Genomic DNA, 27,925 nt, shown 5'->3' on the forward strand with positions numbered 1-27,925 from the left:
TAGAAGTTCCGGCGATAGCTTGTTCGAATCGGAAGATGAGACTAGGGAGGAGGTTTCAGCTAGGGAAGAGGGTGTTTTTCGAGAGAAGCTGGAAGTAGGGTCTGTGGGTCGTAGCCTATCCGAGGTTGACAAAAGTACTGCTGAGATTTCAGAAAGTAAAAAGGTGATAGATGTCTTATTGGAGGTAAGGGAAGAGAAGCACGATGCTGATTTGAAGATGGCTAAGGAAGTCCATCAAAAGGAGAGTTCTGGTCCGTCGGATGAAATATCTAATAGCTTCTCTAGAAATGTAGGATGTTCGCTAGAGTCAGCTACTAGTGCTGAATCAGTCTCCAAAGTGGATGGAAAGTGGGGCCCAGGAGGAGTTTTTATATTAGATAAATCGGGATCAGAAACAAGGCTTTATTTTGACAAAGAAAATGATATTGGGCTTGTTATTGGTAAGGGGGTGGATAGGGGAGATGGGCTGAATTATGTGAAGGCCCAAGGAGTATCTATTGCCTCCAGGACGGAAGCTATGCAGCCCAGTGAGATTGAAAAGGGGGTAGACTTAGTTAGTAATACAGAAGTCTCTTTTGATGAACAGTGCGCTAGGGTGAAAAATTCGAAGGTAGTCAGGAAGAAATTAAGAGAGGTTTTTGATCTTGGTTCCAAGGCGGAGGATTTCTGTTACCCAGTTGAGGAGCGACTCCCTTCAGAGCAACTCTTCGATATCAAAATCCCAGGTAATGCCCCTTTTCGCTCTAATTCCAGGTTGGGTTCTGATGATAGTCAATTATCGAGCGGTTCGCTAACACATTCAGATATCCTGAACTGCAACAAAAGAATTCTAAACAGAGGAATGGGGAAGGTGTCAGAAGGCTTGTGGAGATCTATGTCGAACCTAGGTATGGTTAACAATTCAAGGGAGGCTTTTGATCCAATTCAGAAAATTGTGGAGTTAGAAAATAGAGATCGTCACGAAGGGAGGAGTACCAAGGCGAACAACTCTGTGGTTAAATGATAGTTTTATCCTTTAATATTAGAGGAGGGGGAAGCAACCTGAAAAGAAAAAGAATTGGGTTCTTGAATAGAACAGGGGAAGCAGATGTCTGCTTTATTCAGGAGACCAAGTTGTCAGGTTTAAACGAGGGCACGGTTAAGGAGATGTGGGGAGATGACAGGTTTGAGTTTTCTTATCTGGATGCAATTGGGGCTTCAGGAGGGATCTTAACGATGTGGAGGAAGGATTTTTTCAAGGTCTTGTTTAGTTTTAGAGGAGAGGGTTTTCTTGGGCAGTGTGTGGAGAAGGAAGGTAAGTTGATATATCTGGTAAACGTGTATGCTTCTTGCGTTAATTCGATTAGAAGGATCACGTGGAAGAAGCTGGTAGAATATAGTCGTAAGTTTCAACAAGGAGATTGGTGTGTCGGGGGCGATTTTAACGCTGTGTCAGCTCAAGAAGAAAGAGTGGGAGTTGCTGGGAGTAGACATAGGAAGGAGATCTCTCAGTTCCAGGAGTTTATAACTCAGATGAATTTGGTGGACACCCCAACAATAGGAGGTAAATATACTTGGTTCAACAGCAATGGAAAGTCTATGAGCAGAATCGACAGATTTTTACTTTCAGAGAGTTTCATAGAAGAATGGAATATCGAGGGGCAATACAAAAGCACTAGAGACATCTCTGATCACGCGCCAATTTGGATTAAAAACAATAGGAAGGACTGGGGGCCGAAACCTTTCAGATTCAATAATGGTTGGTTAAAACATCCGGACTTTGAAACTTTCGTTAAGGAAGAATGGGGTAAGATTGTTGTCAAAGGGAGAGGGGATTTCTGTTTGGTTGAAAAGTTGAAGATTCTTAAGGGCAGGCTGGCTTGGTGGAACAAGTTTGTTTTTGGATGGATTGACTTAAACATTAAAAGTGCGCAAGAAGAGATGAGTTTTTTAGATAACGTGTTTTCTAATTTTGCAGGTACGGTAAATGAAGAGGAGGTGAGAAGGAGGGCTAAAGTGGTGGAAGTTTTTTGGGAAAATCTGCACAAGAAGGAGAGTTATTTAAGGCTCAAATCTAGACAGACATGGCTTGCCGAGGGAGATAATAATACGAGGTTTTTCCACTGTTCTCTAAGAAGTAGGAGAAGCAAGAACAAGCTGTGTTCTATTCAATACAATGGTAGGAGGTTAGAGGAGGTGTCCGATATTAAGGAAGCTGTTTTTAATCATTTCAATGGTTTCTTTTTGGAGCCGGAGCTTAATAGACCCGAGTGTTCTTTTCCTAATCTGAAATCTCTCTCTATGGCTGAATCTCTGGAGCTTGAAAGTCAGTTTTCTTTGGAAGAATTGAAGGAAGTTCTTTGGGAGTGTGACGGAAGCAAGAGCCCTGGACCGGACGGTTTTTCGATGGATTTCTTCAAAACATTCTGGTTGATCCTAAAGGAAGATTTGCTTAAGTTTTGTTCTGAATTTTATTCTAGAGGCAAGCTGGTCAAGTCCATCTCTTCAGCTTTCATAGCCCTCATTCCTAAAAATCAAAATCCCCAAGATCTATCGGAGTACAGACCGATTTGCTTGGTTGGAAGTCTGTACAAATTATTATCGAAAATGCTGGCTGCCAGGATCAAAAAAGTGATGGGGAGTCTTATTTCTTGTAACCAATCTGCTTTTGTGCCCGGAAGGAATATGCTGGACGGTGTCTTATTGGTTAACGAGGTTATCGATTGGGCTAAACGGAATAAGTCAAGTTGTCTCCTTTTGAAAGTGGACTTCGAGAATGCTTATGACTCTTTATCGTGGAATTTTCTGAGAGATATGTTGGTGAGGATGGGATTCGGAAAGAGGTGGTTGAAGTGGATGGATGAGTGCATTTTTTCAAGTCATTTGTCTGTTCTCGTTAACGGGAGCGCCACACGTGATTTTATGGTCTATAGAGGATTGCGCCAAGGTGATCCGTTGTCCCCGTTCCTCTTCGTAATTGCAATGGAAGCACTTACAGCTTTGGTTAGAAATTATGTAGTGGCGGGTGGTTTCAAACTGTTCCAGTTTGGAAACGACGAGGGAATCGACATTCTTCAGTTTGCCGACGATACCGTCATTTTTGGGGAAGCATCTACTGCAAATCTGTGGAATCTGAAAGTTATTCTACGAGGTTTTGAGTTAATTTCAGGGCTGAAAATTAATTTTTCTAAAAGCAGTGTTATGGGAGTGAATGTGGGAGACTGGATCCTGGATGCGGCAACAAATTTCTTAGCTTGTAAGAGAGGTACTTCTTCTTTCTTGTTTCTTGGAATTATGGTGGGAATTAATCCTAGAAATAAGAAGGTGTGGTCTAAAGTCCTAGACAACTTTAAGAAAAGGTTGGATTCTTGGAAGGGTCGAAATATTTCTATAGGAGGTCGGGTGACGCTCATAAACGCGGTGCTAAATGCTATTCCTTCCTATACGTTTTCTTTTTATAAAGCTCCGATTAAAGTTTTGAATCAAATTAGAGGAATCCAACATAATTTCTTGTGGAGTGGAAAAGCAAACAAGAGGAGTATTAACTGGGTGAAGTGGGATACGATTTGCAAGCCAAAGGATAAAGGGGGATTAGGAGTTAGAGACGTCGGAGAATTCAACAGAGCGCTTTTATTAAAGTGGAAATGGAGGCTTTTGAAGGATGATGGGGCGGTTTGGAAGGATTTTGTGCAGTGGAGGTACAAGAATAGTAGGCTTAAAGTGTTCCTGCCAGCGGGTGAAGGTGTAAATGCGAAAGATTCGAAATGGTGGCGTGATGTTCTTTCCATTGATATTTTAAGGGACAACTCGGAAGAAGGTTTCAGCTCCTGTGTTAAATGTATAGCTAATAATGGTTCTAGCATTTCTTTTTGGTATAGCAATTGGTTGGGAAATCAATCGCTCCGTATATCTTTCCCGGATTTGTTTGATCTCTCAACCAATAAATATGCAGCAGTTGGGGATATAGTGGAGTGGGAAAATGGCATACAAAGATGGAATTTTGAAAACCTCTTCGATTCTGGCTCCTTTTTGCAGGTTGTTAATACAATAGGAGGTCTGCAGGCGGCTTCATGGCAGCAATTCTTGGATGAAGTTAACGCGTTTTCGCTGGTTTCATCAGCAGAGGACAGTTTTGTGTGGTTACCCAGGCATGACGGTGTTTTTTCTGTTGCCAGCGTGGCTGTTCTGCAAGAGGAGCATAAGGAGTTTTCTTGGGGTTCTGATGTTAATAGAAGGCTCAGCATTATGTGGAAATCGTCTATCCCGCTAAAAATTAAAATTTTTGCTTGGCGGTTGTTGATTTCTAGGCTGCCTTTGAAAGATATGTTGGTTCATAGAGGGATGGCAGCGAACATCATAGATCCTATATGCCCTTTTTGTAACATTCATGAGGAATCCTTGGACCATTTGTTCTTCTTGTGTCAAGCTTCTAAGAATATTTGGGACAAGGTTCTAGGGTGGATTGGTTTTAGTTCAGGTTATTTTCGGGAGGCATTTTTGTGCTTAGACGATATTCAAATCAAGGTGACAAATTCTCATATTCGGAACAAAGTTAATATCATCTGGTTGGCGACTACGTGGAGCTTATGGCTTATGAGGAATGATTATGTTTTCAACAACATTCCATTCAGCTTTGAGATGGTGTTTAACAGAATAGTGTTTCTGTCGTGGAGGTGGTCGGAATGTAGTTTTTTGATTCCTAGATCTAGTTTCTATGATTGGTATAAGTTACCCATTTAGTGTTCTAGTCCTCTGTTTTTTCTTTCCCGTTTGTAAGGGTTGCACCCCTAGTGCATTTTCCTTTCAATCAATTGCTTATTGAAAAAAAAAATATTATTACATTTAGCCAGTACCAATTCTTACATGGATCAAACTAAGCCACAAAGGCAACATGAAGGGTCCGAACATCAATCGTAATTTATTCTACTCAATATGTGATTGCTTATTGCTTACACTTAATAAACTGCTTATTGCTTACACTTAATAAAGTGAGCTTATTTTTTGGTATTGCAAACAAATTGAGTTTATTTTAGGATGCTGTTGTAACTTGTACTATTTTTAAAGTTGGAGTTGAGCGAGACGTTTAATATCTATTGGAGAAGCTATATCTTGATTATTATTATTGTCGTACGAAACTGATGCAGAGTAATTGTTTGCAGTTTCTGTGGGATGGATTCCATCGTAAAAAATGAACTCTCTTCTATTCGGGCAAGGTTTCGAGCCACGGATACAAAATCCATCAGATTTCATTAAACAACAAGATGTATTAAAATTGGTAAAACCTGAAATCCAAAAGACCATATGGCATTAACATTATAAACAATTTGGTTATTAATTTAGAATATAAATTTAATTTAGCTGAAATAATTACCAAGTGAATCGTCTAATCTGATAGCAGTAGTATTTATAAAAATAGTTTTGGAATCAGGATGTTCGATATTGAGTTGATTTACTAGAGATCTAAGCTTGTGACTAAATATTGCTTCAATATCATTTAGCTTTTCAACACATGATCCATTCACAGAACTATTAGCGAGGATCATTGGAGTGCAACCGATTTTACCAAGCCCAACTGCCACAAATTTTCTTGCCCCATCATTGTACAAAGTCTGTCAACCAAAAACAACAATTTAGATATCTTTATGAAAAATAAATTTTAACTTCAAAATACTCCTATCTAACATAAAACACTTCATACAGTATTTTATAAGTAGCCATAAAAATAATTAATATATATTTGTGTGTACCTTTCCATAAACCGAATATTGGTCAATAAGAACTTTGGCATACTCTTCGGGGTTGTACATGCGACTTGTATTATAGAGATTGGGTTGAAAATAATTTAATGCATAATCGTTGGTGCCTATATAAATGTAATACAAACACTTATTTAAATATTGTCTGGCATTTCTAAAACCTCCAAGCTTTGTAGCAATTCGAGCAACAATAATTTTGTGATTGTTAATCTGTTGTCCATAGTCGATATTAGTACCCTGCACATATTAAGTTAATCTAATTTAGTGAGAGTTAATATTATTAACACTTCAAAACTTAAATAAATTAAAGACATTAATTAATTGTATGGAGCTGAGGGAATAAATATGGATAAATAGATACAATACCGCTGTACGTTTTCCAGTTTCATTACGAATTCCAGCAGAAGCTGATGCATAATTCACACCTTTTAATATATCAAATCCAGTAGTATTTGCAAATGGTGGGATGAATTTCCCAAATCCAAGGAGTTGACCTACAGCATTTAAATATTAGCTTATGTGATTTGTAAAAAAGATTCATATAAGTCTTCCCATATTTAAAGGCTTCACTGTGAATATTGTTAGTGTATACATATTCATATCATTAACTTTAGAGATACAAATTAAATATTTTATCAATCATAATGACCATTTCAATGTAAACTACTATTGTATGAACTAAAAAAAAGGAAATAAAGAAAAATAATATATATCAGTACTGACCAAAATCAAACAAAAAAAAAAATTTTGAGATTGAACAAAAAAAAAGAAATATATCAGTAGGGATGAAATACAAATTTAAACTATTTTAAATATAATAATGAACATATTTTTTAAACATGACCTGGAATATTAATTGCACATGAGGTATTAAGCCAACAATTCATATCTCTTAAAAACAAAAGGTTCTTAATGATCCAAATAACTATTACGGTATTACCAATAATGTCAATTTGTGTTTTTCCATTGGTAACTCTTCCAGTTGGGCCTTCGGGAAAGTCGATGCCATATGGCTTGTAATCAGCTTTTGCATTTGTTGGGATATAGTTGTTATTTCCACTGTCAGAGAATGAGTCTCCAAATATAAAAAGACAAGGCACTTGAGATGAATTTCCATTGACACAGTGTTGCATGAAGCATGCAACCAAGACACAAAGATGGTAAACAAACCAGAACTTAGTTTCAAATGCCATTTTTTTGTATGCAAATAATTATGATATAGGAAACAAGTGCTTTTGATATGCATATATAACAAGAAGGAGGGTGTTTATATAGGTTATTTGCTGCCAAAATTTTCAAAACATTTAAAAACATTTAATTAAAAAGGCATCGTGAAGTATATGACAAGTTAAGTAATTAAAAATTTGTCAAAAAAATATCAATGAAGGACCACAATTACTTTTAATTTTGAAACTGATGACAGATTTTATAAGTTATATAATTTTGATGGAACTAAAATTTGAATGGGTTAATTCCCTTCGAACAATAAGAGGTCAATGTGGAAAATGAATTTGTTTGAAAGGGAAATTAGTTGCATTAATGATACTTTCTCCAATAATTATGAGATCCAAATGATGAATTTCCTAAATATTGATCATGCATTGGTATCACTAAAATATTTTTAAATTGTTTATAGAGAGTGATGAGACAACATTTTGAAAAGATAAGTTAGGTTATATATTAATATGATATCAGAGTCCGTCAATCAGATCATAGATGTCCACTTTTAATATTTTTATACTAAATTTAAAAGAGTGGTGGGCGTGGAGGGGTCTATTGAAAAAATATAAAATTTCATATTAATTAGAGATAGAGTTTTGAAAGAGTTTACATAGAAGAACTCCCTCGCATACAATCGTATTTATAACATTTGACAAATATTTCATACCACGTGTGTTAGACACTTATGACTTGCTAGCACTAAACCAAAGAGAACACATCTTTCATAAAGAATCCAAATAATCCCACATGTTTTTAAGATTGCATTCCCATCCAAATGGGTACAGCAACATAAATTCTTGCTTGTCACATGTGTTTTTAAGAATGTATTCCCATCCAAAAGGGTTTAGTGACATAAATTTTTGCTCGCCACTTTAATGACATACTTTGAAGATTAACCAATATAAAGGTAACATAAATGATTACTTGATTTCAAATACAAAAAAGTCAAAACAAACATTATAAGAGGACCACATAAATAATTACCTTAATTCTAATAATAAACAAAAAGAAAATACATCAAAACCAAAAAATACATTGAAATCCAAAAATTATATATTACATTAAAATCAAAATGATACAAAATAACATGCCATTTGCATATCATATTAAATAATTTTGTTAGCAAAAGACTTGTGGAATGTACTCGAAGCTTTCAAATCTAATTCCTCTCACTTTTCGTTGTTGAAGTTGGAAATGTTTCCTTTAAACGCCTTCTGTAATCCAAAATGCATCAAAACATGATTGACTTGAATTTTCCACTAATCTTCATTGCACTTGAAAAACATGACATTGTAGGCAAAACCTTTCCTACAACAAAATAGTTTTCCAACCAACACAATGTATACAATTTTTTTTCTGATGTGCAAGATCAGACAAAACTGCAACCACAAAGCAAACTAAAAATTTACACCCAACTAAACCAAGGCACTTTTGACACTTTAGTCCAAGCCTAAAACAACACCATCCAACTCATTTTAGTTTGTCGAGCTCATCGTAATAGTAATTTCCTCTAATCACATGTATCACCTACAAACAAAACATTGTTGCTGCTAACCCAAATTGCCCATGTAGCAGCAACCCATAAAAGACCACTAACACTTATAGATACATCTCCTTTAAGAAGCTGACAAAATGATTCAAAATGTGCTAACAAAGAATCTGCTAAAACCAAACAATTTAGCCCCAACCAATTGGCTTTCCACAAATTCTTAGATAGTAAGCACGAAATTTAAATTAAGCTAGAACCAGTGAACTTTCAATAAACACATCTTTGAACATAAAACTATCACTAGTACAAAAAGAACAATATAATTTAAAAATTTACACTCGATATTCTAAAAACGGGTGTAAATTAGAAACGTGATGGCAATTTTGTAAATAAAGTTTCATTTTAATGATTAACATGTGATAAATTATACTCTATTTATTAAAAATCGGGTGTAAATTAAAAATATTATTATAATCAGATCTCAATTACTCTCATTAAATTTAAAACGAGTGTAAATTTAAATTGCTTAAAAAAATTATTTAATTTTATAACTCAACTCGACACTTCAACTCGACACCGCAAATAAACATATCCACAATCTCCAAACATTCGTTTCATTGACGCATCTAAACCTGCAAAAGAGTTTCCAACATACAACTTCACTTGCCTCACTATTCAGATCGCAACAACGCAACACACAACCCATCATCCATCTGCAGCACATCGACACAACCTTATCCTTCAAGCAGATTCAACAGCAACCATGGTGCATCAACAACAGAAGCACAACCTACAGATCCTCCATCTTTAATATCAACTTTCAGCACAAATTTCCTCCAATCTTCAACGCAATCGCAAACACCGACGCGAGCTTCACCTCACAGACCACATCATCATCATCGGCGAAAACGAAAACTGACACACACAATTGTAACGATTCGAGAGGTGAGCTCAATGCAGCAACGTCATTGATCATCCTTATCTGATTCAATCTACAATAACGATTCAGGACGCTTTTCTGACGATATTTTCGCTCATCTTTAACCAAAACCAAAGCCACCCTAATTCTCACCCTCAAAACGAGGTTGAGATTCTATCTAATTACTAATCAAGTTTTATTTTTCTTGCGTGCTTGTATCACACCCAAGTAAGTTCTCACCGTTCCTCTTAGATATTTAACTCCAAATTTTATGATTCTTTTTTCTTGTAATTTCTCAACAATTTGTTTATGCTAAATGTAAAATTAATAGGTAAATTTGAACTTTCAAATGTGAGAGATGGATGCATGGAAAGTGTTTGTAAAAATGTCTGTTTGAACTTTGAAGGACTTCTTCATATACACCTTCTGCAAGGAAAGGATCTCGACCTGCTCATTGTCATTTTTCTTTATAATAATGGTTCTCTTTATGGTAAATGATACTCTAACTTATACTTCAAATTCTTCCTTGAAAAGTCCAAATCACATTTCAATATCTTCCAACTCTATAATAGTTTCATATGTGTAATTCATATAGTGATCTTCCAGGTTCTTCATTTCCTACAAACATTCTTTTTCTAAACCTCTAACCCTTAATATCTTTTGACTTTATCTTTTTTGTTGACTTTGTTATCATTGACTTGCAGGGAATGAATTCTTTAAGCAGCAAAAGTATCCTGAAGCTATTAAGCATTACACCAAGTCTTTAAGAAGAAACCCAAAAGATCCTAGGGTACTCATATTTTTTGAATACAATTGGCGATCCTGGTGGTTGTGTTAACGTGGTTCCTAATATGTTGAATTCTTCATTTCTTTCAGGCTTATAGTAACAGAGCTGCATGCTACACACCAAACTGGAGGCAATGCCTGAAGGTTTAAAGGATGCAGAGAAGTGCATTGAGCTTGATCCAACCATCACCAAGGGTTATACCAAGAAGGGTGCAGTTCAGTTTTTCATGAAAGAATATGAAAAGGCTTTGGAAATACATAATAATTTAACATTATACATAAATTAAGGACATTATGTTATTTTAGGCGGGGCGGGGACTCCACGGGGCGGGAGATATTTACGCCACCCCCGTCCTCGAAGTGCCTTCGGGGAGACTTTTTTCCCCATCCCCGTTCCCGTGGGGGGAAAATTTCCCGTCTTTGGGGCCCCAAACGGGGAATCCCCATGGGGATCTCCGCTAATGGGGACAAGTTGACATGCCTAAATCGTAGTAACACAGCCATGCCACCATTGCAACATGGTTGACAGTGCACAAGAACATGATCGGCGACAATATCTTCGCGAATTAGTTTTGTCGTTCGTGATTAAGTTGGGCATAGTTTCTTTCCCTCCCTTTGTTTTACCTTTGCATTAGTTCATATTTGTTTTCGTCTTTCACTGTACGTGGGAACCAGTTATGAATCCTGGAACTTAGACTTGGCCTTGTTGAATTATTTTTATGAATGTTTTTTTATCTTTTTAAAATTTTTACGTACATGAAATAAAATATACAAGAAAAAGAATGTATATAATTAATCATAATCGGTTATGAATACTGGAACTTAGACTTGGTGTTTAGAAGGTTATAAAAAGTTCTTCAAAAAAAAGAACTCAGAATTTAATTTCTAAGTCGAGATTTGCATTACTTTTATCCTCATCTTTTGAAATTTAAAAAATTGATATTTAATTCTTCTTATTTTAAAAATGCTTGTAATTTGGTAAAGAAATAGTTTATAGTATTCTAAACACTGATGAAAAAATTATTCAAATACTTAAAAATTTAAATGTAATTAAATAGTTTTTAAAATTTTAAAAAATAGTAGGTACTAAAATTGCGTCCATGAAAATTTGGGTTAATAGTAATTCACCCCTGTAATGTTAGTAAATTTTCCTTTTCCCCCTCCCTACCTTTTGGCAACGGTTTTTCCAAAAAAACTGTTGCCAAAACCTGCCTTTGGCAACGGTGGGGGGTAAACCAAAACACGCTCACATTACAGGGGGTCAACTACTATTAACCCTCAAAATTTTATAGGGACTAAAATATGTCATTTTGTTAATAGGGACTAAAAATAAAATTTGAAATATCTATAAGGATCAAAAACATACTTAACCCTGTAAACAATGTTGTTAATTTTGTTATTTTACAAACAGTGTCTATAACACTACGAGAAAATTGACTTTCTGTGACACTCAAATGTTGTCACTAAAAGTCAATAATCTGTTGCTAAATGTCTGCAAAACTTTAAGTGACACCCTCCTTTGGAATCAACTTTAAGGGGGTGTGGTGTGTCGCTAAATGTCATTGTAACTTTTAGCTACAGACAAAGCTATACGACTGTCACTATAGGTTATCCTAGTATTTTAATTAGTAAAACTTATACTTACGACTTTTTAGATGTCACTAAAACATATATAAATTTTAATTTTTTTTAAATATAAATTTTGTTTTTGCTGCCACTGAAACTTCAATAAACAAAATTTTTATTATATGAAAATATAATAAATTTATAATTTTACAATGACAAATATTACTAATATTAAAATTAAATGACTAATTATAAATATTTTAAAATACATTAAGAACCATGACAAAGTTAAATCACTAAAATTAAAAAATTATCCCATTTTATATTAAATTCAAATACTTCAACATAGAAAGTTTCATTCATTCTTAGATGTGCCATCTGCAGCAGCCGTGGTGAAGCACTACATACTCGTTGTTAGGAAGCTAAATCTAAACCCTAACAAAACTAGAGAAAGACTAATAAAAGCTGTAAAATAAAAGAGACAATAAAACTAGACTAAGAAAATAAACTTCATTTCATTTCATTGATGTCCTTCAAAGTGTCAAAGACACTACATATATAATACTTACTAATGGATAATAAACTAAAAGCCCAACAACTATTAAAAGCCCAATTCAACTACATTTAAAATAAAATAACAATAAACATAAATTCTACTTCTAATATATAATATTTAAATTAACTATTATTCATACTCTACCCTTCCATCACTACTATCCGGTCCAATTAAAATCTTGTCCTCAAGATTTAGCTTAGTAATGACATAAGACATGGTTTGCATGAGAGTTTTAGTGGTCAAATTTTTATTGCTGTAATGGGTAGGGTATATTTGGTTTAAAGGAGAAAGGTTTAATTTAATTTAAACAAAAGGAAAGGGTGTTTGTGATAACGTCAAGGAAAATCAAGATTGTTTTAGATTTGAATAGAGACAAATAGACATGTGGCTCGGTAAAGAAAAAGAAGGAATATTGAATGGGTAGAAAAGGATAAGTTGTGGTTATCCATTGGGGATAAGGGAGACAGCTTAGGGGGAGGTGGCACAACCTCGTTTACCGCATTTTGAATGGGAGATAGCTGGCAAGCAGTTTTTATTTTCTTTTTCTCTTTCCTCCTTTTCTTTTCTCTCACGTTTTTTTTCTTCTTTTCTTTCTTTTTTTTTCATCTTCCTACTTTCACTCATTTTCAACTTTTTTTTTCTTCAAACAAAACAAAATTAAAATTAAAACGACATAAAAATGGCGGTGGTTCTGGAGGTGGTCGCTGCACAAATGACGACATCTCCGATGACGGTTGCAATTCAGATGATTGAGCAGATGACTGACAAAATGGGTTTGTAAACGTTGACTGAACTTGAAACAGTGAAGATGTTAGTTTCTGGATGTTTTGTATTGATGTCAGAGAAGACACCGGAAAAATCGCCGGAGAAGATGTTAGATCTTTCATCTGGAATAATTTCTTTTCTGAAGTGATGGTCTTAGTTTCTTCCTCAGCAACTCGTTTTTCTAGTTCAGTGTCAACAACAATTTTTTGATAATATTCTCTGCAATTTTTTTGTGCATAAGAAATTTCTTGAGAAATTTTCTGAGATCTTTGCTTGAAAGAAAGAATAGAGGCTTGATATTTCTCATCAATAGCTTTCTTTTCTTTTTTATATTTTTCTTCTGCTAGATGCAACTTTTGGAAAAGATCTTGAAAATCATTTGAATAAGTTTGAGTTTGTTGTTGAGTGAATGGATGATTTTGTTCTGGAATTGGAGTGGGTGAATGGTGGATGTCATACTGGTAAGGATTATTGACTGAAATTGGAGTGTGTGAATGGTGGTTGTGATACTGGTAAGGAGTATAGACAGGATTTAATATTTCTTGTTGGTAGGTAGGTGTGTGATGGTCATATGATTGGTGTTGAAAGGAATGAAAGTTGATGTTGGTGGGGTTATGGTGTGTGTGCGATGTTGTTGTGATGGAAAGGGGTGCTTGTTCGTAAAAATTATTGTAGTAGATTGAGGAAACATGTGAATGAGATGGATATGGGTTAGAAGGTGTATGTGGTGAATATCCGTGATTTAAATATAAATTTGGGGATGATGATCCAACATGAGTGTAACAAGGTGTAAAAATTTCCCATGGAAAAGATGGAAATGAGGGTGTGGTAGGAGTGGTGTCTATGGTGGAGTGAAATTGATATGCCATGAGAGGTGTAGATGTTCAAGAATGAAAGCACCAATTGTTAGGAAGCTAAATCTAAACCCTAACAAAACTAGAGAAAGACTAATAAAAGCTGTAAAATAAAAGAGACAATAAAACTAGACTAAGAAAATAAACTTCATTTCATTTCATTGATGTCCTTCAAAGTGTCAAAGACACTACATATATAATACTTACTAATGGATAATAAACTAAAAGCCCAACAACTATTAAAAGCCCAATTCAACTACATTTAAAATAAAATAACAATAAACATAAATTCTACTTCTAATATATAATATTTAAATTAACTATTATTCATACTCTACCCTTCCATCACTCGTCCTGAGTACTGAACATCTATTCTTCTCCCTTTTCAATATAACTTACCAATGAAACAACACAAATAAAAAAAATGAAAAACAAGACCTTGTATTGGACCATATTTTGTTGTAATAGTTGAAGTGTTTGACCCAACCTTGATTGGCATCTTTAAGAGATTCATTACCATCTTTAAGAGATTCATTACCGATTAACAAATAGCACTTGCAAGAATCTAAAAGTGTAGCCCTTAAGTTAAAAAATGGTAGCCCTTAAGTTCTAACACAAACACATTAATTAATAACTAGTAAATATGTAAACCACTCAACTATCTCATCAACCGGTTATTTTTATAAATGTTAGTACTTTAAGTATAATCCTTTAAGAGATGATACCTGTTCTTAACATCACAAACCCATACATGAATTCATTTTACAATATCGTAAACCTTATATTGAAAAAACTAACACAAAAATTAACTCAACAAATGTTATAAAAGGTCATACCTCCCTGCTCAGGAAGATTTTGACATTTTGAAAGAGATTTATGCATTGTCGTGTCTCTTTATCATATTCCTCTTCATCTTCACCAGCAGCTTTCTCAACAAGGTGTATTAGTGCACTAGGTTCATTAGAAGGCAGTTGATGTTGATGTTGAGAAAGTATTAGTTCAGAATTTTCGTTATCGGTCTCTGCCCCAATTGGCTTGGACTCCCGTTGTTCAGATTCAAATGATTGAGAAGCTTCAGAATTCAGTATGGCAGGTCTGGTGTTGGCATTGGCATATCGTGACAGTTCATATAGATCTTCAAAACTTGAAGTAAGAAAATTGATTAGCGCATAAACTAAATCTCTACAAGACTGTTTAATTCAAGTTTCTATAGTTTGCTACAGTTTTGAGAAAATAGTACCTGCTACCAAAGCCTCCAAGCGAGGATCAAGTATTGGAGGATACTTCAACTTTATGGAATGGTAGAGGTGGAAATTGTTAAAACCAAGAAGAGGCTGCAACGATTTTTATATAGATTTAAGAAATTAGAAGTTGTTCATAACAATAAGTATATAGATGTCATCTGGAATCGTATAATTATATTTGGTTTACACGTGAATCACATGATGATCCTAACACAACAGAACTTATTAAAATTATGTGTTTCCATGAATAAGATTTATAGCCCTATTACTTCAAATGAAAAGTATATCAATGAGTAAGCAAAAAATGAACATACATTTTTAAAATATGAAATTAAACTCACCTCATATATTTGCAGAAAGTTTAGCATAGTAGGAATGTCAACATCAATAGACACAACTTGCTGCAGTAATGAGGAGTTAACCAAGAAATTGTCTGGCCCTCAACATCCACCTGCACAAATAACATAATAAGTACATAAAACATATAATTACGATCAATTAACATAACAAATGGCCATAATTGGTACCTGGTAGTATATGCCTTTAACAGACAGACACAAATGTTTTTCTCAATTTGTGAGTACAGGATACGAATGCTTGCCATTCATGTGCCAATCTATATAACAGGAGCAGAAAATAAATAAATAAGATAATATTATTACAACATATTAATCTAAAGCAATTATAGTTCAATGTTTATGTCTTCGGCATTTATGGACCCGCTCCACATCAATTTTTTGCTCTCGGTCGCAAGTAACGCTGAAAAAAGATGTACCATAGTAAGGCAGTCATCCAACTCTCCAAGGGCATCCACGAATCTCGGGTACCTCTGTCGAATGATCCTATCAATTTTGGGTTTTGGTGTTTTCTCGCGCAACCGATTTGCACGTTCAATGTTTTTCTTTACCTCAACTTTCTTAATTTTCCTTTCATGTGCTCTTATTGCTCTATGAATTTCCAGCAAAGGCTCGTGATGCAGAAAGTTAATATCTTTAGCATGGTAGTAAGTCTTATCATTTCCTTTGAACTTTTTCTTAGGTTCCCTAGGAGTTACACCTTTCAAAATGCATAATTTCCTAAAATTTAAAAAACCCAAGAAAAAAAACAAAGTTTTCACAATTAACCTATTCAAAGTGATTGTGAGAATACTATACAAGACCTGAAAAGGGGTAAACTGACTTGAAGTTGCTTAAGTGCCTGAGTCCTAGTGAGAAATTTGGCAGCATTTCCCTACTTTTTCTTCCCCTGTCATACAAAAATACAACACAAGAAGATGTTACCAGTAAGAACATTCTCCAAAAGCATAGTTATTAGAAAGGGAGAATAAGAGATGTTCAGTACTCACGGCGGGTCTGTAGTGCTTCACCATGGCTGCTGCAGATAGATGCAAAGTAAACTAATGGAGGTTTGGACAGTAAGTACAATAGATGAATAAATATCCAGATAGACGAGCTGACCATAAAATTTCATCAATATTTTCCAACCTGTGTCAAAGAAAAAGAGCAAAGTTATGTCTAGAATAAAAATTCCTAGCTTTGCAATATTCAATGTCTTTGTAAATTTGATCGAGATAAATATTTAACCCCAAGAAAGGTAACCCAACCAAGGCTGACTACTATTTGATTATAAGCTTGTAATATATTGTAAGGCAGGAAATGTTGCAACAGATTCTACTTCCGCAGCTGTTAATTCAACCTACATAATGTAAATGACGCTGATAAGATATAACAAGAACCTTCATAAACGACAACAACAACAGAAGCAGCATTAGCATAGTTAGAAGTGAAGACAGTGGGAGGAAAGGCAATGTGGATGGAAAAAGCTGTGAATGATATTCAGAGTAACATGTCTAGCAGGGGAAATCATCATTGGGCAAACAGGAAATCGAACAACTAAATACATTGTCTTTGATTGTAAAGCAAATCTATACTAAGTGAAAATTGAGAATGTATTCAATAGTTTCATTAAAGTAAATAATGGCCAAATTTGATAATGTATTTGAAGGGAATGTTATAATGGCCAAATTGAGAATATATTTTTATTATTAAATTAAATAAATTTTATAATATTTGAAGGAAATGTTAAATAAAATGTTATGATGTTTGAAGGTAAAGTATAAGGTGTTGTGTAAATTAAATATATTTTTTTATGAAATTTGTATGCAGCATTTAAGAAATGTAGGGTTTTTTTGGAATGATGCAATAATATAAAATTATTCTGATAAGTGTTTAGGGGACATTTATCAATCACTTAAAGATAAATAACATGAACGCTAAAGATAGATCTCACAAGTAATTTATGGAACATTTGTGAGGTGTGGCGAAATTTGTATTGACAACACACAAAAATGGTTGCTTAATCTTTTCATAAGCAATAATTTACACATGTTATATAATAATTTATTGCCAAAAACAATAAATGTTGTAGTGGACGAACACAATAACTACACAACGATGTAAAGTTGAAATTCCAAAATTTGAAGAAAAACCACGACTATTGTCAAATGATAACTTAAATATACAACTATAAAAATTGATACCACGTATAGACCACCTTCAATTATCCGAAAGTTCCAATACATCCACACTCTTTAAAATAAATATTTAATTAAGCGATGTGAGACTTTCTCTATATGTATATTTCCAATCAACCTCGTCCTACTTTTTGCACTATAAATATTGCAATAAGTACATAAAAAAATAGTTCTAGATATTGTAATGGAGGGCTTTGATACGGTAATTCTAGATCCTATGATCTCTAGCCGGAATTTTCTTTGTAGAGTGGAGTTGGATTTTATGGTTTTATCTCTCTAGGAGTTTTATTTGTTCAAATTGTTGACATTGTTTAATAAATTTTATTTGTACATTTTTTTCCTGTTTAACTTCTTTTTTTTGTCTAGGTCGTTCTTGTTAATAGGCTCTTATTTGGTTTTGTCGGACTGATATGTCTATTCTGCTTTAATGATTTCTTCCTTTCTAACAAAATAAAAGAAAATGAATGGAGTACGAATAAACTCAAATCTATTTAATATTCATTATAATATTTAGCAAGAACTAATTTTTACACTACAGACATTGCAATAAATATAGAAAATTGTGCAATGGAGAACTTTTAAAGGTCTTGTTTGAGTTTATTAGTTTTGAGGGGTTGAAGTTCTTTTGTTTTTTTTTTTTGTCTATGCTAGGCACTCCTTCTTCTGGTTTATAGGCATAAAAGAAACTAAATAGAATACCAATAGCTCAAATTATTTAACATTAATTATAACATTTAGCAAGAACCAATTTTTAGATGGATCAAACTAAGCCACAAAGGCAACATGAAGGATCCGAACATCAATCGTAATTTATTATACTCAATATTTGATTGCTTATTGCTTACACTTAATAAAGTGAGCTTATATTTTGGTAACACAAACATATTGAGTTTATTTTAGGATTCTGTTGTAACTTGTACTATTTTTAAAATTGGAGTTGAGCGAGATGTTTAATATCCAATGGAAAAGCTATCTTTGGATTATTATTACTATCGTACGAAGCTGTTGCAGTGATCTTGTTAGCAGCTTCTGTTGGATGAATACCATCATAATAAATGTACTCTGTTCTATTCGGGCATGGTGTTGAGCCACGAATACAAAGACCATCAGAATTCATTGGACAACAAGATGTATTCAAATTGGTAAAACCTAAAATCCAGAAGAACATATGGCATTAACAGATGATAATTAAGAACGTGAACCATAAACAATATTAATTTAGAATATAAGTTTAATTTAGCTGAAATATTTACCATGTGAACGGTCTACTCTGATAGCAGTAGTATTTATAAAAATAGTTTTGGAATCAGGATGTTCGGTATTGAGTCGATTTACTAGAGATCTAAGCTTGCGACTAAATATTGCTTCAATATCATTTAACTTTTCAACACATGATCCATTCACAGAACTATTAGCGAGGATCATTGGAGTGCAACCGATCTTTCCAAGCCCAACTGCCACAAATTTTTTTGCCCCATAATTATACAAAGCCTGTCAACCAAAAACAACAAATTTATATTCTATGAAAAATAAATTTTAACTTCAAAATACTCCTATCTAATATAAAACACTTCATATAGTATTTTATAACTAGCTATTAAAACTAATTTATATATTTGTGTGTACCTTTCCATAAACAGAATATTGGTCAATAAGAACTTTGGCATACTCTTCGGGGTTGTACATGCGACTTGTATTATAGAGATTGGGTTGAAAATAATTTAATGCATAATCATTGGTGCCTATATAAATGTAATACAAGCACTTATTTAAATATTGTCTGGCATTTCTAAAACCTCCAAGCTTCGTAGCAATTCGAGCAACAATAATTTTGTGATTGTTAATCTGTTGTCCATAGTCGATATTAGTACCCTGCACATATTAAGTTAATCTAATTTAGTGAGATTTAATATTATTAATACTTCAAAATTTAAATAAATTAAAGACATTAATTATTTGTATGGAGCTGAGGGAATAAAGATGGATAAATAGATGCAATACCGTTGTACGTTTTCCAGTTTCATTACGAATTCCAGAAGAAGCTGATGCATAATTAACACCTTTCATTATATCAAAGCCAGTAGTATTTGCAAACGGTGGGATGAAACTGTCAAATCCAAGTAGTTCACCTGCAACATTTAACTATTAGCATCTGTGATGAGTTTAAAAGATTCATATAAGTCTTCCAATATTTATAGGCCTCACTGTCCATTATTTACAGGTATATTATGTTTGAAATTTTAAAATATTAAATTGATTTAGTTACAGTATACATATTCATATCATTAATTTTAGAAATACAAATTAAATATTTTATCAATCATAATGTGCATTTCAATGTACAGTAAACTACTTTGTTTGAACTTAAAAAAAAAGGAAAAAAAAAAATATATACTAGTACGGACCAAAATCAAACAAGTAAAATTATTGAGATTGAAACCAAAAAAAAAAAAACGAAATATATCAGTTGGGATGAAATACAAATTTAAACTATTTTAAATATAATAATGAAAATATTTTTTAAACCTGACCTGGAATATTAATTGCACATGAAGTATTAAGCCAACAATTCATATCTCTTAAAAACAAAAGGTTCTTAATGATGCAAATAATTATTACCAATTATGTCAATTTGTGTTTTCCCATTGGTAAATCTTCCAGTTGGGCCTTTGGGAAAGTCAATGCCATATGGCTTGTAATCAGCTTTTGCAGTTGTTGGGATATAGTTGTTATTTCCACTGTCAGAGAACGAGTCTCCAAATATAAAAAGACAAGGCACTTGAGATGAATTTCCATTGACACAGTGTTGCATGAAGCATGCAATCAAGAGACAAAGATGGTAAACAAACCAGAATTTAGTTTCAAATGCCATTTCACTAGGTATGCAAATAGTTATGATATAAGAAAACAAGAAGGAGGGTGTATATATAGGTTATTTGCTGCCAAAATTGTCAAAACATTTAACTAAAAAAGGATCGATGAAGTATATGACAAGTTAAGTAATTTAAAATGTCCAACAAAATATCAATGAAGGACCACAATTAATTTTAATTTTGAAACTGATGATAAATTTTATTAGTTATATAATTTTGATGGAACTAAAATTTTATATAGAGTCCAAATAAACACACAGCTTGTATTTTGTATTTTAGATTGGTATTCCTTTCCAAAAGGGTATAGCGGCATAAATTCTTGCTCGCTAATTAAATGGCGTATTTTTAAGATTAACCAATAAAAAGGTAACATAAATAATTACTTGATTTGTAGTACAAAAAAGTCAAAACATGTACAAAAATTATAAGAGGGCCACAAGTTATTTAATCTTTACAAGTATAATCATGGAATCTTGAAAGAATAGTTGTGGTTGCTACCAGCAATAAATAAACAAATAACGTGGAACTAAGGTGTTCTCTAATTTAGAAGGACTTTTAGATCAAAATAAATTCAAAATAGATTTAAAGTTATAGGTGGTTTAATATGATTAGGATGACGGATTTTAATAAACATACTGCAATCCAATTTTGTATGGCATAATTTGGATTTTTAATTCTATATAAAATTAAAATTATAGGAAATTATATTATTATTATTATTATTATTATTATTATTTATTATTATTATTATTATTATTATTATTATTATTATTATTATTATTATTATGTCTCCTCTGTGAAACCATTAACTTCGTAACACCAACAATATTGGTACTAATTTCAAAATGTTAGAGGGAGAAGCTCCTCCTTCTCACATTACGGTTGATGGATGGAGTAAGGTTGCAAAGAAGTTTGGAGACAAGAGGGTAGCGGGGGTTTGAGATATAGCGGACGGAGGTAGGAAGAGAGCAATCAGCGTGGATGTTACTTCTATCTTCATCACTGAGTTTGGCGACATTTGGAAGGCGAAGGATCTGTTCTTTGAGTTGAAGGAGTTTGGAGAGTTTGTCGAGATGGTTATTCTCTCATAAGGGATAGAAGAGGGAGGAGATATGGTTTTTCCCGTTTTACCAATGTGGTGGATGAGAAGCTACTGGCTATCAAGCTCGATAGCATTGTTCTTGAAGGTAGGAAATTGTTTGCAAATCTGCCAAGATTCCAGAAACTTGTTAAAGACATCAGCAAGGAAACAAATTGAGGGAATAATCAGAGGGTAGCGAATGATAGTTACAAGGTGATGGGGTTCAAGGTAGGCGCGATAAAGGTGATGGACATCAATGAAGGACCACAATTAATTTTAATTTTGAAACTGGTGACACATTTTATGTTATATAATTTTGATGGAACTAAGATTTGAATGGGGTAGTTCCCTTCCAACAACAGGAGGTTGATGTTGACAATGAATTTGTTTGAAAGAGATATTAGTTAAGATGAAGATTTTATCAAGAGGTTTCTCTTGCATAGAGAAGATATGGTTGTTGCATTAATGATACTTTCTCTAATATTTGTGAGATCCAAATCATGAATTTCTTAAATATTGATCATGCACCGGTCCGGTATCACCAAAATATTTTAAATTGTTTAAATAGAGTATTGAGGCGAAGGTTTTGTGAAGGTTTTGCAGAGTTTGGCTATATATATATATATATATATATATATATATATATATATATATATATATATATATATATATATATATATATATATATGTATATTAATATGATATCAGAATCCGTCAATCAAATCATAGATGTCCACTGTTAATATTCTTGCACCAAACCTTAAATAGTGATAGGCGTGGAGGGGTCTATTGAGAAGATCTAAAATTTGATATTAATCGGAGATATAGTTTTGAAACAAATTATATTAAGAACTCCCTCACATACAATTAGTTCTATGAGGGCGAGTAAAGTCAAACATTCATACCATTTGTCTTAGACACCTATGACTTTCTAGTACTAAACTAAAAACAATAGATCTTTCATAAAAAATCCAAATAATCACACGCGTTTTTAAGATTGTATTTCCATCAAAAAAGGAACACCGACATAAATTCTTGCGCGTCACAAGTGTTTTTAAGAATGTATTCCTATCCAAAAGGGTATAGTGACATAAGTTTTTGCTCGCCACTTTAATGACTTGTTTTGAAGATTAGCCAATATCAAGGTAACATAAATAATTACTTGATTTCTAATAAAAAAGTCAAAACAAACATTACAAGAGGACCACATAAATAATTACCTAATTTCTAATAATAAACAAACAGAAAATACATCAAACCCAAAAAATACATTAAAATTCAAAAACTATATATTACGTCAAAATCAAAATGATACAAAATAAAATACAATTTGCATATCATATCAAATAATATTCTTAGCAAAAGATATGTGGAATGTACTGGAAGCTTTCAAATCTAATTCCTCCCACTTTTCGTTGTTGAAGTTGAAAATATTTCCTTTGAACGTCTTCTGTAATCCTAAATGTATCGAAACATGTCTGACTTAAATTTTCAACTAGTCAAAATTGATTCTTCCATCAAATTTTTCTAAGTTAATCTTCATTGCACCTTAAAAACATGAAATTGCAGCCAAAACCTTTCCTGCAGCAAAAATGTTTCCCAACCAACACGAGTATACAAGTTTTTTTCTGATGTGCAAGATTAGACAAAACTGTAACCACAAAAAATACTAAAAATTTACACGCAACCAAACCAAGGCTCTTGACACTAATTGTTAGGAAAAACAAATGCATAGAAAAGAAGATCACTAGAATATTTTTCTTCCTTAACAACAATTGGAAAATAGTGTGTTCTCGGGAATCTTGTTTCGAGTAATCAAACGACTTTTGTTCCCGGTAGAAGTATTTTGGATGGTGTTCTTGTTGTGAATGAGGTGATGGATTATGCAAAGAGGGAGAAAAGAAGTTGTGTGATTCTTAAGGTTGACTTAGAAAAGGCCTATGACCATGTGAGTTGGAATTTCGTGAGATTTGTTTTAGGGCGGATGGGGTTTGGAGCAAGATGGGTGAGATAAATGGAAAGTTGCATTTTCACCAATAGTATGTCCGTCCTTGTCAATGGTAGTCCACGAAAGAATTTAAGGTTGAGAAGGGTTTTCGTCAAGGGGATCCGTTGTCTCCTTTTTTATTTGTTTTGGTTATGGAGGTGCTTACGGCACTTATGAGAAAGGCAAAAGAAATATGAGATTTTCGGAGCTTTAAGGTAGGTGTCAACGAGGAGGTTGATTTACTCCAATTCGCGGATGACACATTTTATTATTTCGAAGGGTGATACAACAAATTTTTGGAGTATGAAAGCCATTCTTAGAGGATTTGAGTTAATGTCGGGTTTGGGTATAAATTTCCTTAAGAGTAACATCTTTGGAATCAATGTTGGTGATTGGTTTCTTGAAGCGGCTTCTAGTTTTATCTCGTGTAAGGTGGGAAGTCTTCCGTTCAAGTATTTAGGCGTTAAAGTGGGTGGTAGTCCTAGAAGTACTTCAATGTGGAAAGATTTAATTGTGTTCATTAGGAAAAGATTAGCCGTTTGGAGAGGTAAGAATCTTTCTTTAGCGGGGCGTGTGGTTTGATCAACGCAGTGCTTAATGCTATTCCTATTTACTCTCTATCCTTTTACAAAGCTTCGACGAAGATGTTAAATGAGATTCGGGCGATTCAAAGTAATTTTCTTTGGAGTGGTGGTGATGTGAGAAAGTCAATCCATTGGGTGTGTTGGGATACCGTTTGTAAAACTAAAGAGGAAGGTGGTTTAGGAATTAAAAATGTGGAAATTATGAATGTGGCTCTTATAAGTAAGTGGAAATGGAGGATTTTAAACGAGAATGATGCGGTTTGGAGTGGTATTCTTAAAGCTAGATACGGCAAGGTGAAGCTTAAGGTTCTAGTAGGTGATGTTGCGGTGGTGGACCGAAGGATTCTATATGGTTGAGAGACGTTTTGGTATCGGATAACTATGAGAGACTTCTTGTCAATCACTTTCGCGGGCGGTAAAGTGTAGTGTAGGAAACGGAGAAGACATTCCGATTTGGTACGCTTGTTGGCTAGATCAATAACCTATTATGGAGGCTTTTCCGGAGCTATTTCAGGTGGCGAAGGACTATTTAATTTCCATGGCTGATGTGGGGTTTTTTGGCGAGGACGGATGGAATTGGAACATACAGCTGCTGCTGCCAGCAGATTACAGCGGCCTGCTGCCAGCGGACAGTAATGGAATTTTTTTTCTGGTGCAGGATTTATCTGATCTGCTGCAGCAGCGCCTTCTGCAAGTGGATGAGCGGGATTCTTTCTCGTGGATGGAGAATTCGTCGGGAGTCTTTAGCGTAAAGTCTTGCTCTTATTTGGTTTTGTCGATATGTCTATTATGCTTTAATGATTTCTTCCTTTCTAACAAAATAAAAGAAAATAAATAGAGTACGAATAAACGCAAATCTATTTAATATTCATTATAATGTTTAGCAAGAACTAATTTTTACACTACAGACATTCCAATAAATATAGAAAGTTGTGCAATAGAGAACTTTTAAGGTCTTGTTTGAGTTTATTAGTTTTGAGGGGTTTGTTCTATGAGTATTTTCTTTGTACTTTTTTATCTGTTGAAGTTCTTTTGTTTTTTTTTGTCTATGCTAGGCACTCCTTCTTCTGGTTTATAGGCATAAAAGAAAATAAAGAGAATACGAATAGCTCAAATTATTTAACATTAATTATAACATTTAGCAAGAACCAATTCTTAGATGGGTCAAACTAAGCCACAAAGGCAACATGAAGGATCAGAACATCAATCATAATTTATTATACTCAATATTTGATTGCTTACTGCTTACACTTAATAAAGTAAGCTTATATTTTGGTAACGCAAACAAATTGAGTTTATTTTAGGATTCTGTTGTAACTTGTACTATTTTTAAAGCGGGAGTTGAGCGAGACGCTTAATATCCAATGGAGAAGCTATCTTTTGATTATTATTACTATCGTACGATTTTGTTGCAGTGATGTTGTTAACATGTTCTGTTGGATGAATACCATCATAAAAAATGTACTCTCTTCTATTTGGGCATGGTGTTGAGCCACGAACACAAAATCCATCAGATTTCATTGGACAACAAGATGTATTCAAATTGGTAAAACCTGAAATCCAAAAAAACATATGACATTAAGAAATGATAATTAAGAACGTGAACCATAAACAATATTATTTTAGAATAGAAGTTTAATTAAGCTGAATTATTTACCAAGAGAGCGGTCTATTTTGATAGCAGTAGTATTTATAAAAATAGCTTTGGAATCAGGATATTCGGTATTGAACTTCTCTACTTGAGATTCAAGCTTCTGACTAAATATTGCTTCAATATCATTTAGCTTTTCAACGCATGATGATCCATTCGTAGGATTACTAGCAAGGATCATTGGAGTGCAACCTATTTTTGCAAGCCCAACTGCCACAAATTTTCTTGATCCAAGATTATACAAAACCTACCAACCAAAAACAAAAATTTATATAGTTTCAAGAAAAATAAATTTTAACATCAAAATATTTTTAACAGGTACTATTTTAGATATATTTTATGTGTACCTTTTCATAAACAGAATATTGGTCAATAAGAACTTTGGCATACTCTTCGGGGTTGTACATGCGACTTGTATTATAGAGATTGGGTTGAAAATAATTTAATGCATAATCATTGGTGCCTATATAAATATAATACAGGCACTTTTTTAGATATTGTTTGGCATTTTCTTTACTTCCAAGCTTTAAAGCAATTTGAGCAACAATAATTTTATGATTTTCAATTTGTTGTCCAAAGTCAATATTAGTAACCTGCACAAATTAAGTTAAGCTAATTTTGTTAGATCTAATATTATTAATAATTCAAACTTTAAATAAATTAAATCCTTCTGTCAAAAAAAATAAAAAATAAATTAAATCCTTTAATTAATTGAATGGAGATTAGAAAATAAAGATGGTTAAATAGATATAATACCGCTGTACGTTTTCCAGTTTCATTACGAATTCCAGCAGAAGCTGATGCATAATTAACACCTTTCATTATATCATAGCCAGCAATGTTAAAAAATGGTGGGATGAGTTCCTCCAATCCAAGTAGTTGACCTACAATATTTAACTATTAGCTTCTGTAATGAGTTAAAAAAATTCATATAAGTCTTCCCGTATTTAAAGGCTTTAATGTAAATTAAATATTGTTATTTATAGTTATATTATGTTTGCATTTTTTAAGTATTAAAGTAATTTAATTACAGTATACATATTCATATCATTAAGTTTAGAGATACTAATTAAATATTTTATCAATTATAATGACCACTTTTGTGTGAACTAAAACAAAATAATAAGAAACCCAAGAGCACTTGGGTGAGATGGCAAGGATCTCTTCCAGCTTAACCAGAGGTCCTGGGTTCGATCCCGGCCCTGGGCATGCAGCAGTGTTAAATCTCTTGAGGGAGAGCTTTACCGCCTATATGGTCCTACCCGGCTCGAGGGATTAGTCTCTGCAGTTGCGCGCAGAGGATACCCCGGTTTATACCAAAAAAAAATAAAACAAAATAATAAGAAATGAAAGAAAAATAATATATATATTACTTCTAACCAAAATCAAACAAATAAATTATTGAGACTGAAACAAAAACAAAAATCAGTAACTCTTAAACATGACCTGGAATATTAAGTGTACTAGAAATAGTAAGCTAACAATTGATATCTCTTAAGAAAAAGGTTTTAATGATGCAAATAATTATTACCAGTTATGTCAGCTCGTGTTTTTCCATTAGTAACTCTTCCAGTGGGGCCTTGGGGAAAGTCGATGCCATATGGATTGTAATCAGCTTTTGCTCTTGTTGGGATATAGTTGTTATTTCCACTATCAGACAAAGAGTCTCCAAATATAAAAAGACAAGGCACTTGAGATGCTTCTCCATTGACACAATATTGCATGTGGCATGCAACCAAGAGACAAAGATGGTAAACAAACCAGACTTTAGTTTCAAATGCCATTTCATTAGGTATGCAAATAGTTATGATATATGAAAACAAGAAGGAGGGTGTATATATAGGTTATTTTCTGCCAAAATTGTCAAAACATTTAATTAAAAAAGGATCGATGACATATATGACAAGTTAAGTAACTTAAAATGTCCAACAAAATATCAACGAAGGAACACAATTAATTTTAATTTCGAAACTAATGATAGATTTTATTAGTCATATAATTTAGATGGAACTTATGTTGAGGATGAATTTTTTTGATGAAGTTAGTATATTGGTTTTCCTTTCCCAAAGGGTATAGCGGCG

At 33.4% G+C, this 27,925-nt stretch overlaps 4 protein-coding genes and 1 pseudogene across 4 annotated transcripts; 1 reads left to right on the top strand and 4 right to left on the bottom strand.

Annotated features, from left to right (window-relative positions):
* Nucleotides 1-4,794: 4,794 nt before the first annotated feature.
* On the bottom strand, nt 4,795-6,962 carry LOC131622172 (GDSL esterase/lipase At1g29670-like). Its single transcript, XM_058893202.1, has 5 exons — nt 6,676-6,962; nt 6,102-6,229; nt 5,727-5,972; nt 5,351-5,588; nt 4,795-5,261 (listed from the first exon to the last, which is right to left on the bottom strand). The coding sequence occupies exons 1-5, from the start codon at nt 6,926-6,928 to the stop codon at nt 5,038-5,040; spliced, it is 1,089 nt and encodes a 362-aa protein (XP_058749185.1). The 5' UTR covers nt 6,929-6,962; the 3' UTR covers nt 4,795-5,037.
* A 7,759-nt stretch (nt 6,963-14,721) lies between these two features.
* On the bottom strand, nt 14,722-16,504 carry LOC131622178 (pescadillo homolog; annotated as a pseudogene).
* A 1,955-nt stretch (nt 16,505-18,459) lies between these two features.
* LOC131622192 (GDSL esterase/lipase At1g29670-like) lies at nt 18,460-20,574 on the bottom strand. Its single transcript, XM_058893219.1, has 5 exons — nt 20,288-20,574; nt 19,670-19,797; nt 19,295-19,540; nt 18,922-19,159; nt 18,460-18,817 (listed from the first exon to the last, which is right to left on the bottom strand). Exons 1-5 carry the CDS (start codon nt 20,538-20,540, stop codon nt 18,594-18,596), a joined length of 1,089 nt encoding a protein of 362 aa, XP_058749202.1. The 5' UTR covers nt 20,541-20,574; the 3' UTR covers nt 18,460-18,593.
* Nucleotides 20,575-23,864: 3,290 nt separating this feature from the next.
* LOC131594138 (uncharacterized) lies at nt 23,865-24,550 on the top strand. Its single transcript, XM_058866236.1, has 2 exons — nt 23,865-24,156; nt 24,243-24,550. Exons 1-2 carry the CDS (start codon nt 23,865-23,867, stop codon nt 24,548-24,550), a joined length of 600 nt encoding a protein of 199 aa, XP_058722219.1.
* Nucleotides 24,551-25,351: 801 nt separating this feature from the next.
* On the bottom strand, nt 25,352-27,633 carry LOC131622185 (GDSL esterase/lipase At1g29660-like). The gene is made up of 5 exons (XM_058893211.1): nt 27,376-27,633; nt 26,601-26,728; nt 26,192-26,437; nt 25,851-26,091; nt 25,352-25,746 (listed from the first exon to the last, which is right to left on the bottom strand). Exons 1-5 carry the CDS (start codon nt 27,626-27,628, stop codon nt 25,523-25,525), a joined length of 1,092 nt encoding a protein of 363 aa, XP_058749194.1. The 5' UTR covers nt 27,629-27,633; the 3' UTR covers nt 25,352-25,522.
* Nucleotides 27,634-27,925: the final 292 nt, after the last annotated feature.

Source organism: Vicia villosa, linkage group LG1, assembly GCF_029867415.1.
Source record: "Vicia villosa cultivar HV-30 ecotype Madison, WI linkage group LG1, Vvil1.0, whole genome shotgun sequence".
Classification (NCBI taxonomy): Eukaryota; Viridiplantae; Streptophyta; class Magnoliopsida; order Fabales; family Fabaceae; genus Vicia; species Vicia villosa.

Coding starts and splice junctions, on each gene's coding strand:
- LOC131622192 (XM_058893219.1), bottom strand. CDS start 20,540: ATGGCATTTGAAACTAAATTCTGGTTTGTTTACCATCTTTGTCTCTTG. Junction 19,160..19,294: donor AATATTCTGTTTATGGAAAG/GTACACACAAAT, acceptor TTTGGTTGACAG/GCTTTGTATAATTATGGGGC. Junction 18,818..18,921: donor CAGAGTAGACCGTTCACATG/GTAAATATTTCA, acceptor TCTGGATTTTAG/GTTTTACCAATTTGAATACA.
- LOC131622172 (XM_058893202.1), bottom strand. CDS start 6,928: ATGGCATTTGAAACTAAGTTCTGGTTTGTTTACCATCTTTGTGTCTTG. Junction 6,230..6,675: donor AACACAAATTGACATTATTG/GTAATACCGTAA, acceptor TAAATGCTGTAG/GTCAACTCCTTGGATTTGGG. Junction 5,262..5,350: donor CAGATTAGACGATTCACTTG/GTAATTATTTCA, acceptor TTTGGATTTCAG/GTTTTACCAATTTTAATACA.
- LOC131622185 (XM_058893211.1), bottom strand. CDS start 27,628: ATGGCATTTGAAACTAAAGTCTGGTTTGTTTACCATCTTTGTCTCTTG. Junction 26,092..26,191: donor AATATTCTGTTTATGAAAAG/GTACACATAAAA, acceptor TTTGGTTGGTAG/GTTTTGTATAATCTTGGATC. Junction 25,747..25,850: donor CAAAATAGACCGCTCTCTTG/GTAAATAATTCA, acceptor TTTGGATTTCAG/GTTTTACCAATTTGAATACA.
- LOC131594138 (XM_058866236.1), top strand. CDS start 23,865: ATGACACATTTTATTATTTCGAAGGGTGATACAACAAATTTTTGGAGT. Junction 24,157..24,242: donor AAGATTAGCCGTTTGGAGAG/GTAAGAATCTTT, acceptor CCTTTTACAAAG/CTTCGACGAAGATGTTAAAT.